This window comes from Sphaerodactylus townsendi, linkage group LG02 (genome assembly GCF_021028975.2).
Source record: "Sphaerodactylus townsendi isolate TG3544 linkage group LG02, MPM_Stown_v2.3, whole genome shotgun sequence".
Lineage (NCBI taxonomy): Eukaryota > Metazoa > Chordata > Lepidosauria > Squamata > Sphaerodactylidae > Sphaerodactylus > Sphaerodactylus townsendi.
Window position 1 is genome coordinate 1,692,800 of NC_059426.1, and position 17,594 is coordinate 1,710,393.

The 17,594-nt window shown below is 50.3% G+C and overlaps 1 protein-coding gene across 3 annotated transcripts in view; it reads right to left on the bottom strand.

The window, feature by feature from the left end:
• Positions 1-843: 843 nt before the first annotated feature.
• ATIC (5-aminoimidazole-4-carboxamide ribonucleotide formyltransferase/IMP cyclohydrolase) overlaps positions 844-17,594 on the bottom strand; it is a 30,387-nt gene continuing 13,636 nt past the window's right edge. For 2 of the 3 annotated variants that reach the window (XM_048484407.1, XM_048484405.1), the window contains exons 9-16: positions 15,689-15,796; positions 13,391-13,476; positions 11,501-11,590; positions 10,535-10,663; positions 7,598-7,690; positions 5,986-6,168; positions 4,613-4,771; positions 844-1,908 (exon numbers count right to left, since the gene is read on the bottom strand). In XM_048484407.1, the coding sequence (XP_048340364.1) occupies positions 1,789-1,908; positions 4,613-4,771; positions 5,986-6,168; positions 7,598-7,690; positions 10,535-10,663; positions 11,501-11,590; positions 13,391-13,476; positions 15,689-15,796 (968 nt within the window). In that variant the 3' untranslated portion in view covers positions 844-1,788. The remainder of the gene's footprint in view (positions 1,909-4,612; positions 4,772-5,985; positions 6,169-7,597; positions 7,691-10,534; positions 10,664-11,500; positions 11,591-13,390; positions 13,477-15,688; positions 15,797-17,594) is intronic. The other variant, XM_048484406.1, reaches the window with a different exon arrangement.

The window sequence follows — 17,594 nt, forward strand, 5'->3', positions numbered from 1 at the left end:
TCTGCACTATCGTAAAGTCTCGCAGGAAGATGCCTGACAGCGAGATCTCATGGTTCCATTCACAAAGTTGTAATTGTACCTCGCTTTTATGTGTTGATGTTTTCTTTATTGTTGCAAGGTAAGGGTCTGCCCCCTTTCCTTCCCCCTTGCCCTCCCTTGACCTTTGTGTATAAAAAGTCCTGCGCTTGGCTACAAGAGTGCGATTTCCCCCGCCTGAGCTGTAGCCACCACTTTCAAATAAAATATTCTGTTTTTGAGGAACACCGGCTTCCTGCGCCTCACTGCGTTGCCGGAGCTGAAATCACTTCATGTTACCTGAGCAACTGCGGTAACAATGCTGCTTGGGTTATATCACACCAACATAAACCTCCAAGAACAGGGAGGTTGCTGTTTTGAAAGGCGGGAACCAGAGCGTTGCAGACGAAGCTGACACTTCAGATTCCCACCCCACCCCTAGCCCAGGCCTTTCTTTTCCCTTGCCGGCAACACATTAGTTTTTGGGCAGGGAACATTTCAATAAGCACACACACACACAAAAAGTTCAGGGTAACTGCCCTTCCTGCAGCCAAGTAGGGAGCAGAGAGGGCTCTCCTCAGAAAATCTGTCAGCCTCTTTAACAGCCGTCCACAGCTGGATGTCCAGAGGAACTGCCTGACACATCCCACAGAAGAAAACCGGATCCTGCGAGGAGTCTTATTTTCTTCATTCTGCATTTTCTGCCTTCTGTACCCTCTTGCTCCAAATACCACCACCCCCTTTAAAAAACCACTTTTTATTGGACTTCCTGTTGCTGAGAAAGTGGGTGTGTCTGGCCCCCGGACTGTTCAATAACAAGACTCTGTATTCAGTTTATTCCTTTATTATGAAACTGCACAGGAATAAGCATTTAGACTTCTATTACCAAAACTAAGAATAGCCAGCAATGTGGCCTCCATTATACGCCCCCCCCCCCATCACCTAACACCACCCCTGACCACCCGTTCCCAAGGGGGGATGGCACCCCTCCATTGTCATGGTCAAGAGACAAAAAAGCCTCCCTCGGGATCCAAGCAACCAACATACCACACTACTGACAGAGCTTCGACAGCAGGTGTCTCATGAGCTGATAAGGCAGTACCCGAGAAGCAAAGCGGAAAAACGGAAGCACAGAAGGGAGGGGAAATGAGGAGAGACAGGTTCCCACATCCCAGGCAGGAGACGGGAGACATGGAAGGATCAAACAGGGACTGATCGTGGCAGAGGGCTACCTTCTCCCTTGAGAAGAGGGAACCTCCTGGCCTGGGCTGGCTGAGTGGGGTCCCCTGGCCCTGGCGACTGAAACTGGTCAAGAGGAAGTGGAGCCAAGGATTGCAGGGGGAATGCTGCTGGTGCAAAAGGCAAAGAGCCTCTGCTTGAATGCAGCCTTTCTCTTAGGTCCGTGGTGGCGAACCTATGGCACTCCAGATGTTCATGGACTACAATTCCCATCAGCCCCTGCCAGCATGACCACTGTCTTAGGTGGTCTACAGGAGATGCAAAAAAAGACCAATTTCAAAAAGCAGGAGAACCCAGGCAGCACAGTCAATTTTTAAAAAGCACAAAGGCACTTCAGGAACAATTCTGACAGAGCAAGTCTAGGAATTTATTTTTCATTTCAAGGCAGCCTGTGTAATATTCACAGAAAAATTGATTAGCGTTCTGCTGGTCTTAAAGGACAACGTGGTGCCGCTGCTGCAGCCCGGTCTTCAAACCTTTGTTAGAGAAGAGGCTACTTCCACAGAGGAACGTCTGCTGCATCTCTGGAGCACATCAGTGATGGAAGAGGCGGAGGCTGGTATGAACCAGCGTGATCCCCAACTCGTTACACGCCTCAATCACAACTTGGTCAGCGGCCGAACCAGAAGGGGCAGCGATGAACTGGACACCACTCTGAAGAGGAAGGATTGCGGGGGCAGCGGGAGGAAAGAGGACAAGCGGCAGCTCATTCAGTGGTGGGATTCTAAAAATTCAGTAACCGGTTTGCCCCGCCTCTCCGCCATGCCCCACTTACCTTAGCTGGCGGGGGAGGGTGGTGGCGGTCTCGGGCAGCCTGGCGGGGTCAGGCTGGCCCTTCAGTCAGAGCAGCCTGGCAGGGCCAGGCCAAGAGGCAGCTGGGGAACCTGCTGCGGGCCGCCCCTCGGCCCGGCCGCGCCACACTGCTCCTGCTGAAGGGTCGGGGCTGGGCCAAGGGGCGGCTGGAGAACCTACTGCGGGCCAGCTCCTGGACCAACCTGCTGCTGCGCCGCCCACCCGAGCGAGCCCCGTCCCCCCAGACTTCCTTCAGGGCCTGGAGAGGGCAGGAGAAAGCCTGAAAGAAGGCCGGGGGGTGGGGGGAGGTCGAAACAGTGGCAGGTCAGCTCCAGGAGAGCCGAGCTAGACAGCACTGGGGTGTGTGTGGAGCAGAGGACTCCAGCTTGGGAGGAGAGCCAAGCTGAGCTGGAGCCCTCTGCTCCACCCCCCAACCCGTCCCCCCAGCACTTCCTGGCTCAGCTCTCCTCCTTGCCCTGGGCTAGATGTTAACGCACACAGCCCAGTTCTTTCAAACAAACCCATACCACTCCTACTTTATGCTGATGATGTGATACTGATCTCTAGGTCTCAAGTGGGTCTTAAAAGGCTCCTTAGAAAAACTATGGAGTACTGTACATCTAACTTCCTGGCCTTAAACCCAGAAAAATCAAAAATTGTCATTTTTTCCAATGTATTTAAGCCTTCTTGATGGCTTATAAATGGGGTTAAGGTCGAACACTCCAAGTCCTTTAAATACCTAGGCCTAACCTTTCATCATAAAGCCACAATCACACTGCTTCAGCGGTGGTAAAGTTTTTTCACACCAGGGGAAGGGGATATGTCCCAGCAGCCCTAAAGGTTTTCAACTCCAAGGTAGTTCAGCAACTTCTCTATGGAGTTCCTTTATGGATAACTGCATGGAACAATTCCGTGGAAAGAATACAATCTGGCTTCCTATATAAAATACTCGGATTACCACACTCTGTACCATATGCTGTACTATGCTTAGAAACTGGTCAGAACCTACTTGAAACAAGAGCATGGCTGAAAACATTCAAGTATTGGATCAAATTATGTTTTAACTCTGATGTGCACAGTTTAACATATACTGCGCGCCCAGACCTATTTGCCTCCGAATGGTATCAACTTCTCAGATCAAAAATTTACTCAATAGGTTAATTACTTGGAGATCTCGGTATGCTGTCACCCAGAGAGATTTTCCAAACCTTAAAAAGCCAACTTTTAGAACAGGAATACTATATCCTGTTGGGGCAAGCAAATAAATCATGCTCACCCCACTCTGTCAGAATAATACCGGAACAGGAGCACATAGCCAAATATCTTGAATTATTAACTGAACCCCAACAGAGATGGATTATCACAAGGGCCAGATCCAATACTTTCCCATCGGCCATTACAAAGGGTCGTTACTTATCCATCCCTCTCCAGGATTGGGTTTGTCCACACTGTAAAAACCAAGTGGAGACTCTTGCTCACATTATTCTTGACTGTCCAAGATATGTGGGCATTAGGAATTTCTCTCCCAGGCTGGCCCTAGACCAGTGGTTCTCAACCTTTCACAGGGGTCACCTAAGACTCTCTGCATCAGTGTTCTCCATCTGTAAAATGGATAAATGTTAGGGTTGGGGGTCACCCAACATGAGGAACTGTATTAAAGGGTCGCAGCATTAGGAAGGTTGAGAACCACTGCCCTAGACAAATCTGAAAGAGACTGAATGTTCTGTTGTGGAGCTTCTGTTAAACAACACAGATGTCATGCTCTTGGAAAAAGTAGCAAAATCTCTTTTGCAAGTGACAGAACTTTCTAAGTAATGTATACTGCTATATACAGTCTTTCTGCCTGCATTTTGAATGTACTCTTGATTTGTACTTCATAAATGTCTGGTAACGCTCTAGAGCCGTGGTGGAGAACCTTTGGCACTCCAGATGTTATGGACTACAATTCCCATCAGCCCCTGCCAGCATGGCCAATTGGCCATGCTGGCAGGGACTGATGGGAATTGTAGTCCATAACATCTGGAGTGCCAAAGGTTCGCCACCACGGCTCTAGAGCCTATTTTTAAATGCCTAATAAAGGTTGTTTGTTGTTGTTGCCCTGGACTCCAAGGTGCTAAAAGCCCCATCACTCCCTCTCCCAGGGGAGGGGGAGCAAGGGGGCTTTTAACAACCGGTTCACCAGAACCGGGCCAAACCAGAAGAATCCCACCACTGAGCTCACTGAACCAGTGAGTTATGCACGGGAGAATTCAATACATCCCAAACAACTGCCGCCTCCACTCACGGACCTCTTCCGGCCACCTGGAGAGTTGGGAGGTGAATCTGTATTGGAGGGCCAAAACTGTCTCTTTGGAAGTCTGGATTCAGCAAGCATCTTTTGCCTGGACACCTCTGTCTTTGCAATCTGTTCTATTAAAACTAAATCTGGGCTTCATCCCACCAGCCCGACATACAGCATTTGCCACACTAACCAGCATAAGCCCATCTGGGGGCAGGCCGGCTGGAGAAGAGCAGTGGCCTAGGAGGATGCCTACGACGGACAGCATCCCTTCGGAAGGGTCCTTACCCGTTTTGCCCTGTCCACGTTGTCCCTGAAAGGAAAGAACGCATCCGAGCTGAGCGCGACTCCACTCAGCTTTGCAATCCACGACTTCTTCTCTGCCTCAGTTAGCAGAGGAGGGACTTCCTCAAACAGGGCCTTCCACTTGATCAGGTCCTTCTCCTCCTGAAAAAACAGTTTTAATTATCGACTAAATTTGCTGAAGTGAAGTCAGCATTTCATGAAAAGTTAAGTGACAGAAATGTTCTGTGCGCGTTCCTTTGGGACCCCCTTGCAAGGAGCAACACTACTTTTATTTGGACGTTCACAGCTGTTCTATCAACACTGGAACATTTCTAGCCAGAAGACATTAAAATCTGAGCCAAAGGGCATGTGGTTGTTCAAAAACCTTGAAAGCCCTTAACTGAAGCTTCCCCAGCTGGCTTCACAAGTTTGGGTTGGCCTGTTTCATGCCAGTCCCGCCTGGCAACCAACAGGAGAACACCCAAACGCTGGATCCCGTTGAAGGAGCGAGACAGAAAGTTTGACAAACAGGATCTTGGCTCACTGTTGTTCCCCTTCTTGAATTCCATTCCTCCAGCTCCTGTTTGCCCTCAGGAGACAACTGCATTTGCTGCCATGGTTGACAAAGTGCCCAAATTAGACACAACCCCGTATGATTGACTGAGTCTCCAGCTTTAAATGGGTGCGTTGCTGGCTGAGCTAAGCAGGGCTTCTGACAGAAGGGGCTGAGCCTCTGAAGTAATTTGCACCGCCAGACAGACACATCTCTCCTCTCACTTGGGGAAGAAAGTGGGCGGGGTGTGTGTGTTTCAAATTGGGATATACATGTTAAGCCTTCAGTGCTTCAGGAAAAACTGACCCCCAACAGTTCCCTAAGGAAATGAGAGGGCAGCTCCGGTTTCATTGGCAATTCATGCAGACGTGTTCAGATTTCCAGTTACAGAAGAAGAACCGTGCGGACAGGTTCCGTGGGCATCCTTGCCCCCTGTGCTTCAGCAGAGATGACGCCTCCCTAAACAGAATGGCCCCGTATCTGAGCTGCGGAAGATGGAAGAGGAGCCACAGGCGGGGAGGCCTATTGGGGTGAGGAAGACCAAGGGGGAAAGGCTGGCCAAACTCAGAGGAGAGGCCTGGCACATAGAGGGGTGCAGAGTTTCCTAACCACCTCTTGCAGCTGCCTCTGGCAAGCCTTCCATTTCTCACAGCTTATAGGATAGGAGAAGCAAAGACATTTTAACGTCCCAAGGGCGTTTCGGAAGGGGTATCTGGAGGCATGCTTCAGATCTGGCCGTGGTTTGCCCTGCATTCACTTGAAGCAGGAAACGTAGGAACAACCGTCACCAAGCCTTGGCTGCTCTTTAGCAAGGGGGACTTACCTCACCGATGGTCCCCGTGACGTACTGGTCAATCGCGTTGGAGATCTCTGCTCTTTTCACTCCGCTTCTGAACTTCATGGAGAGCACGCGGGGATGATGCCGCAGCCACCAGTGGTTGGCCTTGTCTCCGGCTAGGCGAGTGCAGTGAATGCGGGACTGCTGCCCTGCCCCGATCCCGATCACCTGAAACACCCAAACCATCAGTGGACCAAAACCCTTCCCCAAAACACAGCTTGAGGACTTGCCTGCGGAGGCAAACACCTCAGTTGCCAATATTTGCTGCTTTAGGAATGAGATTTATGCAGACTTCCCTCTTACTGAGAAGACGCTCCGTCACCAGGAACATTGAGCCAGAAAAGACAAGCAAAATACTGGCTGTATTCTGCATACGAAGTTAAGTCAGCTCACAAAAAGACTTGCAAGTACAACTTTTTTAAAATCCCTGAAATTAGCTGTAGAAAAGGTCGAAATGAGAGGCGATGCGAGGATCCTGGTGGTCTCCTCTTCCTCCTTCCTGCGGGTTTCTGGACAGCCTGCCCCCCCCCCCCCCCGGCAAGCCAGAAGGCCATCCAGAGGAAATCCAAATGCTCTGCTCTTTTCAGGAAAGAAGCAAAAGCTACATTTCTCCACTCTCCAGAATTTTAATCATGCTGGAGCAACCTGTGAGATGAAGCAGCCGTGCACGACAGCTGGTAACGCTTGCAGTGGCTGGGAGGGGGGCGGCGGCAGTAATTTTGAGAATCCAGGGCACTCAGCATACAGAAGCCTGTCTTCATCTTCTGAAATCACTTTTTCTGACCCAGTCCCAAATGGTTCCACAGGTGCCTCCGGGAACCAAGGTGGGTTCCTCCACACCAGTGGTTCTCAACCTTCCTAATGCCCCGACCCTTTAATACAGTTCTTCATGTTGTGGGGACCCCCAACCATAAAATTGATATGTATAAAATATTAAAAGACCGTTTTCCGATGGTCTTAGGCAACCCCTGTGAAAGGGTCGTTCGACCCCCAAAGGGGTCCCGACCCCCAGGTTGAGAACCACTGCTCCACACTCTGCTTTCCATATATGATAGGTCATTCCTATCACTGGCTCTTCTGATGCCCTTGCAAAATGGGAGTGAGGGAAGCCAACCGCACATTCCCTCGTCCACATGCCGTGCCTGGCCACCTCCCACGAGAGGCACGGACTGGGCTCTGGGCAAGGAGGGGCTTCCTCACATCCCCTACCAGGTGCACTAGGGAAGCAACAGAGAAGTCTAGAAGAGCCCCAAAATGGGACACTGGGAAGGCCCCCCCCCCCCCCCCCCCCCGAGACAACACAGAGCTCACGGTGAGAAGCTTCAGGCTACGAGAGCTGACCAACAACCCCAAGCTCTGGGCAGTGGGAAAGAGGGTGCTGGAGAACCCCGGGCCTGACCAGGACAAATGCCACGGAAGGTTGCCAGGGGCACCCTTTCGAGGGCTTACCTCTTTGTTCTGCATTTTCACAGATCAAGTGGAAGTTATTCACCGCAGCATTAGCTGCAGGTTGCTCATTTTGTCCACTTGGGTCTGTTTCAATGTGGCAAGTTTTAAAGCAGGCATCTGCTGGGTGGGTCTTTCCCCCTTTGCTTACCTGCCCGTCCTTGGCATAACAGACAGAGTTCGACTGCGTGTATTTGACAGCGATGCTGGCAACAATCAGATCCCGGACAGCCAGTTCAGGCAGCTGAAAGAACAAGACGACAGGAATCTGGAAGGCGCTTTGCAAATCACGCTCAGGACCTGATGGGAGCCCTCACTGAAATGCACTCGCAGCACTGCCCACGCGAAACAGGACCTGCAGAGCCTGCTCTCCAGAACAGACACTCATCTGGACAGTTTGCCAGTATGACTAAAATGGCTGCTTATCTTTGTTCTGGAAAATTCAGAGCAATTGGCCAGCTGGCTCTTGTAGACGCTTCTCAACTCCCTGCCCGCCTGTGACCCATCCAGTGGCTGCCCAGGGTGCCTTTTTATTCATTTGAAACACTCCTATCCAGAGACACGTTCAGACAGCCGATAACAAGCACCTGATCTTCATATCTATGTAAATAATTGTTACTCTTTTCCCCTCCTTATTCTTTAATGTTTATACTCAAAAATTAACAAAATGTATACAATTGAATGTACATTTTTAATTGATAATTAATGTTTTTAAAAATTAAGAGTTGGGTGTGGTCAGTAAGCAGCATTTGAGCTTTTAAAAGTGGGGTTTGGTTGGGTTGAGGAAGCTGCCTCAAAAAGCCGCTAACGGTCTTCCCCAGCACTGACCCTTCTGGCAAAGCCAACCCCCCCCCCCCTCCTCAGAGGTGCTAAAAGGAAGGAGGGACGGGGGGATCTCTCAGGCAGGGGACTTCCGGCTGCTGCTGCTGCAGCCTTTGCCACTGTGACAGTTTCTACTTGGACTGGAAATATCAATTATTGCCCCCTGTACAAATATCCACTGTATTTATTTGGAAAAAAAAACTTCGGAAAGACAGTGATGGTATTTGCAAAGCTGAGCAGTATCCCATAATGTCTCTCCCTCAAAAGGCTTAGGGCTGAACCCAGGGCTGACTGCTGGCACCTCCCGGCCTGCTGACCGGGCACACTGGTGGGCGGCATCTGCAGGGCTGGGGCAGGAGGGCAGCCGGGGGCCTCACTGGGCACCCGGGAGATGGCTGGGCTCAGATGCTGGGGGAGAAATGTGCATCTGGCAAGCTCAGAAGGATACCTGGCTACAGTCATCACTGTGCTGGTGGTCCACAGAACTCAGATGACCACCCAGGCCCCCAGCCCCCCCCCCCAAACATAAGGGCAGACTGGGGGGAGCTCGATGAGCAGGAATGACTTTTCAGGACCAGGTGAGGGACCAGGGACTGAGCACACCAAAGCATGACCCACATGCAGCACTCCCCCACCCAACCCCCTGCAAACTGCACAGAGTATAACAGTTAAGAAAACTGCAACCTGCCCACTTTACACCTCTCAAAAAACGCTGCCAAGCAATGAAAAACTTATCAGCAGCCTGGAATTACCCCTCACACATTCTCTAACTGCTATTATTTTCCTAGATGTAAACTCTGATTTATGCCTATGTTCTGTCCAGGAGATCTATGACTTGATCTGCCATTTCCTACACCGTTTATGTTCTAGAGCGCTCCGCTTGGGTCCGAGTGCTTACCTAGTGCTGTCACCCGAGCGAAGCACTCTAGAACAAAGACAGGCCAGGAAATGGCAGATCAAGTCATAGATCTCCTGAGATCTTTTGGTGGGGCAGAGAATAGACCTCTATTTCTACTCCACTGTTCATTTCATTTGAGAAAGAGATCTGTGCTGTATGCTTCCCCAATATGGCCCCAAGAGAAGAAGAAGAAGAGTTTGGATTTATATCCCCGTCTCCTGTAAGGAGACTCAAAGGGGCTTACAATCTCCTTTCCCTTCTCCCCCCCCCCCCCCCACAACAAATACCCTGTGAGGTGGGTGGGGCTGACAGAGCTCTGAAAAACTGTGACTAGCCCAGCTGGCGTGTGTTGGAGTGCACAAGCTAATCTAGTTCACCAGATACGCCTCCACAGCTCAAATGGCAGAGCGGGGAATCAAACCCAGTTTTCCAGATTAGAGTGCACCTGCTCTTAACCACTACAGCACGCTGGCTCTGATGCTGCCACCATTAGATTTCATTCATTCACCTTTTATTAGCATAAATAAAAGAAAATAAAAAATAATACAGGGGTTAAAAGAGATAAATAAGTTAAGGTAAAAAAGGTGTTCAGAAGTTATAATTAGTTAAAAATAGAGTCTAAATCGAATCTGCTGTGCCAGCCCCAGAAATTCTGCTACGTCCAAAGATCTCTGTGGACATCGATCACAGAGCAAGCGGAAAGTCTTGGCACCACCATTAGATTTTTTCACCTGCTGTTTCTCTACTGGGTTTTGCATGGACCCCAAAAGACACAGCCTGGGATTACGTGGAATGTGACACGTCTCAGATTAAAACCATTTACAAAACACGCTGCAGATTATCCTACTTCAGTGCAATGAGCCCACACACGAAACTCAAATCAGTGGATCCCACTTTGGCCAGATTTGCCGCATACGTAACGGGAGGGCTGCTGCTCGTGCAGAAAGGGAAGTTCCAGAGCCAGCGGCGGCATCAGCGCCTTCTGCTCTCCTCTCTCCACTTGCCTATTAAATGTCAGCAGTGCCCAGTCCGGGACTGTCCCTGACTGGGTCAGGATCTATTTTCTAGTCTCTCTGTGGCCACGACCTCTGCGGGGGCTGACTGCTCGAACCAGCTGGATCATGTGGCTGTGTAGCCGCCCCGGGAGCCAGACCCTGGCTTCATCTAGCCCAACGCTGGCAGGAACGCAGGCTGGCAAGCATCCCTCCCCAACCTGGGGTTTCCCGCAGGTGCTCTGCCAGGTGAGCCAGAGCCCTTCCCTCGCAGAGCTGGACCACGCTGGGCCTTTGCTTCTCTTCTCCTGATGGGAACAGCCATTTGGATGAAGAAGCTCTGATAGAAAAATGTCCCCCTCCCGGATCAGATTACATTTTTGTTTTTAGTAACGATGTTCTTGAACAGCGACCGGTCGATCACACCATCATTCCTCCTTTGCATCAGGTGCAGTCCGAAGAGAATGCGGATCTCATTTTCCTCCGGTTCGTAAGTGGGGTCCATCTGCAAGCAGGAAAATAGCACTTTTTCCAAGCCGCACCAGCTCAATTGACTCTCACTGAGGTAGCGGCACACGCCCCCTGGACTCCGGGAGGAAGCAGAAAGGGAGCAGGCAGGAAGCAAAAGGTGAGCTGTGTCGGGGAGGGGGGGGGGGTATTCTTAAGGTCAAATTTTAAACTGTGTGCATTTTTGGAGGGCTTGTGTATTTGCTTTTTGAGGGCTTGGGAAGGCTTTTGTGTGTGAGGGAGTTTTTACTTGTCCTGGCTGTGTGCTTGCCTCAGGCTTCTCAGAGGTGGGGCTTCTGGGGAGACCCCACCTTTATTTCGCTGCCATTCAGCTGTCATCAGCACTCTCCCTGAGGCAGCAGCAGCAGGCACAATTTCAGGTCAGGGTGGGATAGAAATGATTCAGCAGAAATGAGTAAAAACAGGAGGACTAAGTGGCACAGCCTGTACCATTTTTTTACATAAAGAAAACTTTCAGAATTCTGTATGAAGTCTGTTAAGCTGAAAGAGAAGCAGCAAGAAGAAATACTCCAAAGAAGCAACAAGCAGTGTGGGACACCCCCCCCGCCCCGCCCCCCGGATCCTCTCACCAGAGAAAATGCTGGCTTATTACAGGAGGACCTCACTCAAGACCATTTCCAGAAAAACCTCCTGTGCGGCTTCAGAGGATGTTCTTGTTAGATAAACCTGGCTCATTTTCTTCAGAATTATGACAAAAGGAAAACAAGGGAGGGGGGGAGGGAAGCCTGCAACCACATCCAAGCAGGTTGGGGGAGGGAGAAATGCCGCTTCTTGAAATCACTCGTGAGCGCCTTGAAACACCCCCAGCACTGACCTGCAGCACACAGTAGCCCCCGTTCTTCTTTTTGGACAGGATTTGGAGGGCTTCTTCCTCATACCCGGGAGCCACCACTCCATCTGACACCTGCAGGCAGAACAGCCACAAAACCAGGTCAGCGGGGGGGAAAACTGCCAGGTGGGCAGAGGCGGAGCTCTCCCAGAGGCCGTGTGCCTGCAGCAGGGCTGAGGAGGGGACACATATTTGATGGCTGTGCCATGGTCAACCATATCTCCGGGCAAAAACTGCTTGTCATGATGAAAGGGCCTTCGCTTAACCTTCTCCCCAGCATGCTAAGGGTCCTCCGCCAGGCCGAAATGGCACTGCTCTGGTACAGATGGAGACCCTCAATGCCTGATGCCCGACCCCAGGACACAGCAGGGGCCAAGGGACACCGCACAGCCTAGCTCAGCTGGAAGGGACTTCACTGGTCCACAGTGATGCTACTGGGAATCCAACGGAGGGTGCTGTCAAAGCAGTTGCTTCCAGCCATGGCAGAGGACAGAATCATCCCACTGGCCTGCTCCGTGTGGACGGGCAAAACTCTCAGGAGACACCTGACAGGAGAACGGCCCGGCTGCCCCGACATTTCAGAATCTCTTCCAATGCAGCACGTGGCCGTGCTAGATTTAAAACAACTAGAGGAAACCAGGAACCAAAGGCAAATTTACCAGCAGGAAGTGGGGGCAGAGGAGCACAAGCTGGTGCTGGGGCTCGTGTGGCATCTTAAAATTATTATTTTTATTTCAGCAGTGAATTAGGGATCTTTTCAAAACATTACAGCCACTGATTGGGATGCAGAGATTTGGTGGGGGTGGGGGTCAGTTTCTAAGAAAAGAAGTTGGGGATACAAATAAGAGGGGTACATTTTTCATAAAGAAACTGTAACAAAACTTTTTACAAAATATTCAGCGGTCAATCATGCAGATGATAAAATTGCACATTTCACAATACGACAAAAAGCAAGTTCACTACCACCATGCGAACCAATGCCGATGTCATGCAAGTTCAATTTCATGGCTTTGAAAAATGCTCAGAAATCTGAACAGATATTATTAGAAGTTGTCAGAAGATAAATTATCAATGGGTATTAAAATGCTTATATCCTGCCTTCCCTTTGGGGCTCAAGGCCGTTTACGATGAGAGCATTTTAATTTGAAACTACTAGAATAAAACCCAGATACCCACTTTCTTCTTCTATTCAAAGCCCCTTGAATTCAAATGGCCTTGAAGCAATCCCCACAAAGACTTCTAGCAAGACTTCTCCCTTATCTACTCTGGCAGCCAGGTCCCAGTGGAGAAGGAATATGGGCTCTGGTTGACTCCAGCCAGGCTACCTTAAAAGGGGGAACAGGCAGTAATAAATGGGCAGCCCTTGGAGGAGGGTCAGTCTGGGGCAAAATGCCTTACAGTGAGACGCAGAACCGCCCTTCTTGAGGGAACGTTGAAGGCGGCAAGTCAAGGTCCAGATGAAGGTGAAATGACCCATGAAGAAGAGCCACAGGACAGATATGTGTTTTGTGTTGAACATAATGACGACAGTGATCAAAAACACAATTATGGTGGCTGAGAAGCGTGAAATTTAGTACTTGATACACTTGGTGTATCCTTAACTTGTGACCTACAACGCCCATACATGCTATTTTTAGACATGCTTTCCTTCCCATCCCGCCCTCTAATATTCAAGCCAGCGCATGTTCCTTCTTGCCCACAGTCCAGGCTCAACAGCCCTCCCGAGATTTCCTGCAGCTTTAAGGTCAGAGAATGTTGCAGCACCCTAAAGAAAACCTTCATGGGCGTGTGCCCCCCCCCGCCCCACCCTCCTCCTGGGCACCTGTGATCAACCACACCCCTACTACCTTGAGGAAGAAAGGTACAATTTCTGACCTCTCTGGAAATGATCTTTGCTGTGGGGACGTCACAGATATCAGACAGAGCAATGAAGTCACCAAAAGATGACATTCTATCAGCACCTAGTGGGGAGAAAAAGATTAGCAACAGACTGTTCAGCTACTCAAGCCCCCAGTGCTGAGCTTCACAGTTCAGAGCAGGGACTGCCCAGCGCTGCTGACTGGGGTAAAGAAAAGGGCCCCATCACAAAATGGATGTCACAACAGGCCCTTTGTTATTTTTTCCCTCAGGGTGGGGCAAAATCATCTAATGTCACCACATCTCAAAAAGATATCGAAGAGACAGAAAAAGTGCAGAGAAGGGCAACAAGGATGATTGAGGGACTGGAGCACCTTCCTTATGAGGAGAGGCTGCAGCGTTTGGGACTCTTTAGTTTGGAGAGGAGACGGCTGAGGGGGATAGGATTGAAGTCTATAAAATTATGCATGGGGTAGAAAATGTGGACAGAGAGACATTTTTCTCTCTTTCTCACAATACTAGAACCAGGGGGCAGGCATTGAAAATGCTGGGGGGAAGAATGAGGACTAATAAAAGGAAAGACTTCTTCACGCAACATGTGATTGGTGTTTGGAATATGCTGCCACAGGAGGTGGTGATGGCCACTAACCTGGATAGCTTTAAAAGGGGCTTGGACAGATTTATGGAGGAGAAGTCGATCTATGGCTACCAATCTTGATCCTCCTTGATCTGAGATTGCAAATGCCTTAGCAGACCAGGTGCTCAGGAGCAGCAGCAGCAGAAGGCCACTGCTTTCACCTCCTGCATGTGAGCTCCCAAAGGCACCTGGTGGGCCCCTGCGAGTAGCAGAGTGCTGGACTAGATGGACTCTGGTCTGATCCAGCTGGCTTGTTCTTACGTTCTTAACAATCATGGAGCTTACCTCTGAAGGACTGTGGGTTATTTTTAAAACCAAGTGTCTGTATGGGACTAGGAAAAGCTTTCAGGTAGTGCCCCAAGTTTATTCATATGTTTCCAGTGGAAATACTTTGGGGGGCGGCAACGAGCCAGCCTCCATGGGAATCTACAGACTGGCAGGCAGTCCAGCAGCAGTCACGATATGGGCAGCTCCTGAGCTTCTACACAAGAGAACTGATGTGGTTAGGAATGGAGGGGGAGCAGAAAAAATCCTGGATGCAGGAGGCTTCCCTGGCAGAGGCGCAAGAAGAGTCCATCCTCCTCCTTTATTCCCTCCTCCCATTCTTATTTTCCGCTCTTGCAGGGTGGCTCACCTGCACCCCCACCCAACCTAGAAGACATGGTGGCCTGTCAGGCCAACCCAGAGCCTTCCTCTCGCCTTCCACCCACGGTCAGGAACAGAACGGAGACAAATGGTTTGTGCTCTCTTTTACTGGAAAATCTGGCAATGAGCTCTCTCCGCCACCCCCACCACCCTCCATGGGAAATAGGAGAGGAGGGGTTTCCCCTCACCCAGTCACATGGAGGTTTACAGCCAATCCACACAAGGTCTTTCTGCTCTCAGACCGGCACAATTCCCAGCCACTGGTGTGGTGTAGTGGTTAAGTGCAGGTGGATTCTAATCTGGAGAACTGGGTTTGATTCCCCACTTCTCCACCTGAGTGGCAGAAGTTTATCTGGTGAACCAGATGTGTTTCCCCACTCCTACACTCCCACCGGGTGACCTTGGGCTAGCCACAGTTCTTCGGAACTCTCTCAGCCCCACCTGCCTCACAAAGTGTCTTTTGTGGGGAGAGGAAGGGAAAGGAGCTTGTAAGCCACCTTGAGTCTCCTTACAGTATAAATCCAAACTCTTCTTCTTCCGGAACGCCCAATTTGATTCCCTAGGGAGCTGGCAGCATCCAGGGTTTTGTGCAACCCAGACCACTGTTTTCTCTCAGAAACAGAGGAAAGTCAGGTTTCAGGAGGCCACAGGAGCTGTCGCTCTTGCAGGAACCACGTGGAAATTTCTACAGGCCGCCTCCTCCTCCCCCCACCCAGCCCAACCTTTAAACCAGCCGGAGAACACCTGTGAGGCAGAGACTCAAGCAGAGGAAAGGGAAGGATGGGTGTGAAAAGTGTCAAAGGGAAGACTGGAAAAGGAGGAAGTGTGGATACAGCAAAGGAGGACAAAGAGAGGAAAGGGATTTGGAAAGCCGTCCAAGAGGAGCATGGAAAGAGGCCCAGAAACACACACTGACAGGTGGGGCCACGTCAGCAATGCTTGCAGCAGCTGCCTGAACGATAATGGTGTGGCCATTGCTGAAAGGCTCGTCTAGAAAGAGAATTAATTGGCTGCTGCAGCCGCGCCGTCCCCACCTCTTGCCCGGGCGTAGGCGGCTGCCAAGGGGCTCAGGGTCTTGAACAAGTCATGCACCATGCAGACCTGGGCCTCCTCTTCACTGAGTGGGACTCCAACAGCCGCACCTGGAAGGCAAAAGTAGCAGAGGCGGGAAGGCCGTCAACATCCACAGAGTCAGGGAGACAACGGAACACCCAGGAATGAGACAAAACAAGCCTAGAGGCCCACCCCACCCCCGCGTGCAACGAAGGACCATGGAAAGTCACTTATCAGGCTACTATTTGGCAGACTATTTGGGGAGCATCTTCCCAACTCTGAATGGAATGAACTGATGGAGACACCAGGCACATTAAAGCAGAAAGAAGCAGCTGCGCATCAGGGTGAAGTCCCCTAAGCAACCAAGCAGCAAACACCAAACCAGTGATGCTAAGAACATGACTACAAGACGGCAGTGCCCTTTTAACCACCTCAAAGCGTTTAGCAGCACACGCTCCATCCTTATCCTATGAACTTAATGACCAAGCAGGATCAACAAAGAACAAGGCAAGCACAAGACGAGGAACAGGTGGCGTAGATCGGTCTCCACCATCCGTTCACTTTGTTCTAAGCAGAACTAGCATAATGTCAAGCCCAGGATCAGTGATTTAAATCAGAAAAAAAAGAAGCGATCGAGCGCAGCCTTTCCTTCTCCAATCACATTACTCTTGCCGCTCCCCCGTTGTTCGTCCAGATGAAGGTCTAACCGTCTCTTTTCTATTTGTCTTTAAAGTTGGTCCCCTCTTCTCTCTTATAGCTCTTGGACCCTTATAATACTTCTGGGTTCAATCAAGTATTTCTAGTTGCGGTTGGAGTGGCACTGCCTTGTTCAGTATATGGTCGGCCCTTCTTTGATGTAAAGAGCGTAAGGTTGTGATCAAACAGTCGCTGACGCCTTTCATTCTTATTAGTCTGTTTCTCCTCTACTTTCCCAGAGAAGAAATTTCCCCCCAGAATTGAGGGTATTACAGCTGGGTCTCGATTCTCTGGAGCTCCTCCAAGAGACATCCAGCAGCCGCCATTCTCCGACCGGAAGTCCAGGTGAAAAGAACTTCCAAGGTATCACTTCCCCAGCTAATGCAACATCAGCTCAACCTCTGCGATGCAAGACTGCCACATCTAGAGCACCCTCCAGCCACAGCCTGAGGCAGGCAAAGATGCAGGGTGGAGGATAGTGATGGTGAGGCTGAGTGACAGCCCCAGATATCTACAGGCCAAATCTCACCTGTGCCAGGAATTGGCCCAGTGGCGGTCCACACAAACTCTGGGGCAGGGACCCACATCCGTGACATAGAAATGTTAACATTTTCCCCCACAGAGAATGAGGGGCTTGTTCAGCCGGCCTGAGGCTGCTGGATCACAGAGGAGTTTGTCTTTCACAGACAGAGGTCACTCTCTGCTGCCACCAAAAGCCCTGCAGCTCAGCAGCCTGCGTGGGGGTCAGCCCCCCTCCCTTCAGCCACCGTGAAGGTAGGAGATAACTTAAAATATATTCCAAACTGGCTGAGGCTTCTCAAATACGAGTGAGCCAAAGCAGGAGGAAAAGACCAAATTATTCTAATTTCAAGAAGGAAACGTGTGGTGGAGAATGTTATCTTTAACATTATGAATAAAACAAGGAAAAGCATAGAGTCAACCATAGAGCTACAAGCATCTAAGCATAGGCAAAATCAAACAAGATATAAACACAATCCTCTTTCCCTAGATAACAGAGATGTTGGTTTCAGATCACCATGACACTGGACAGAGATGGGAAGAAATATCTCAAGGTAATTTCTGGCTCAGTTAATTTCGCCTCCTTTCCCCACCTGGCTGGCCTTCTCTCTTCAGACCGGGCAGGGGGGTCTCTCCCCCTCCAGAATCCCCATGAAGTCTGGTCTCAAGCAA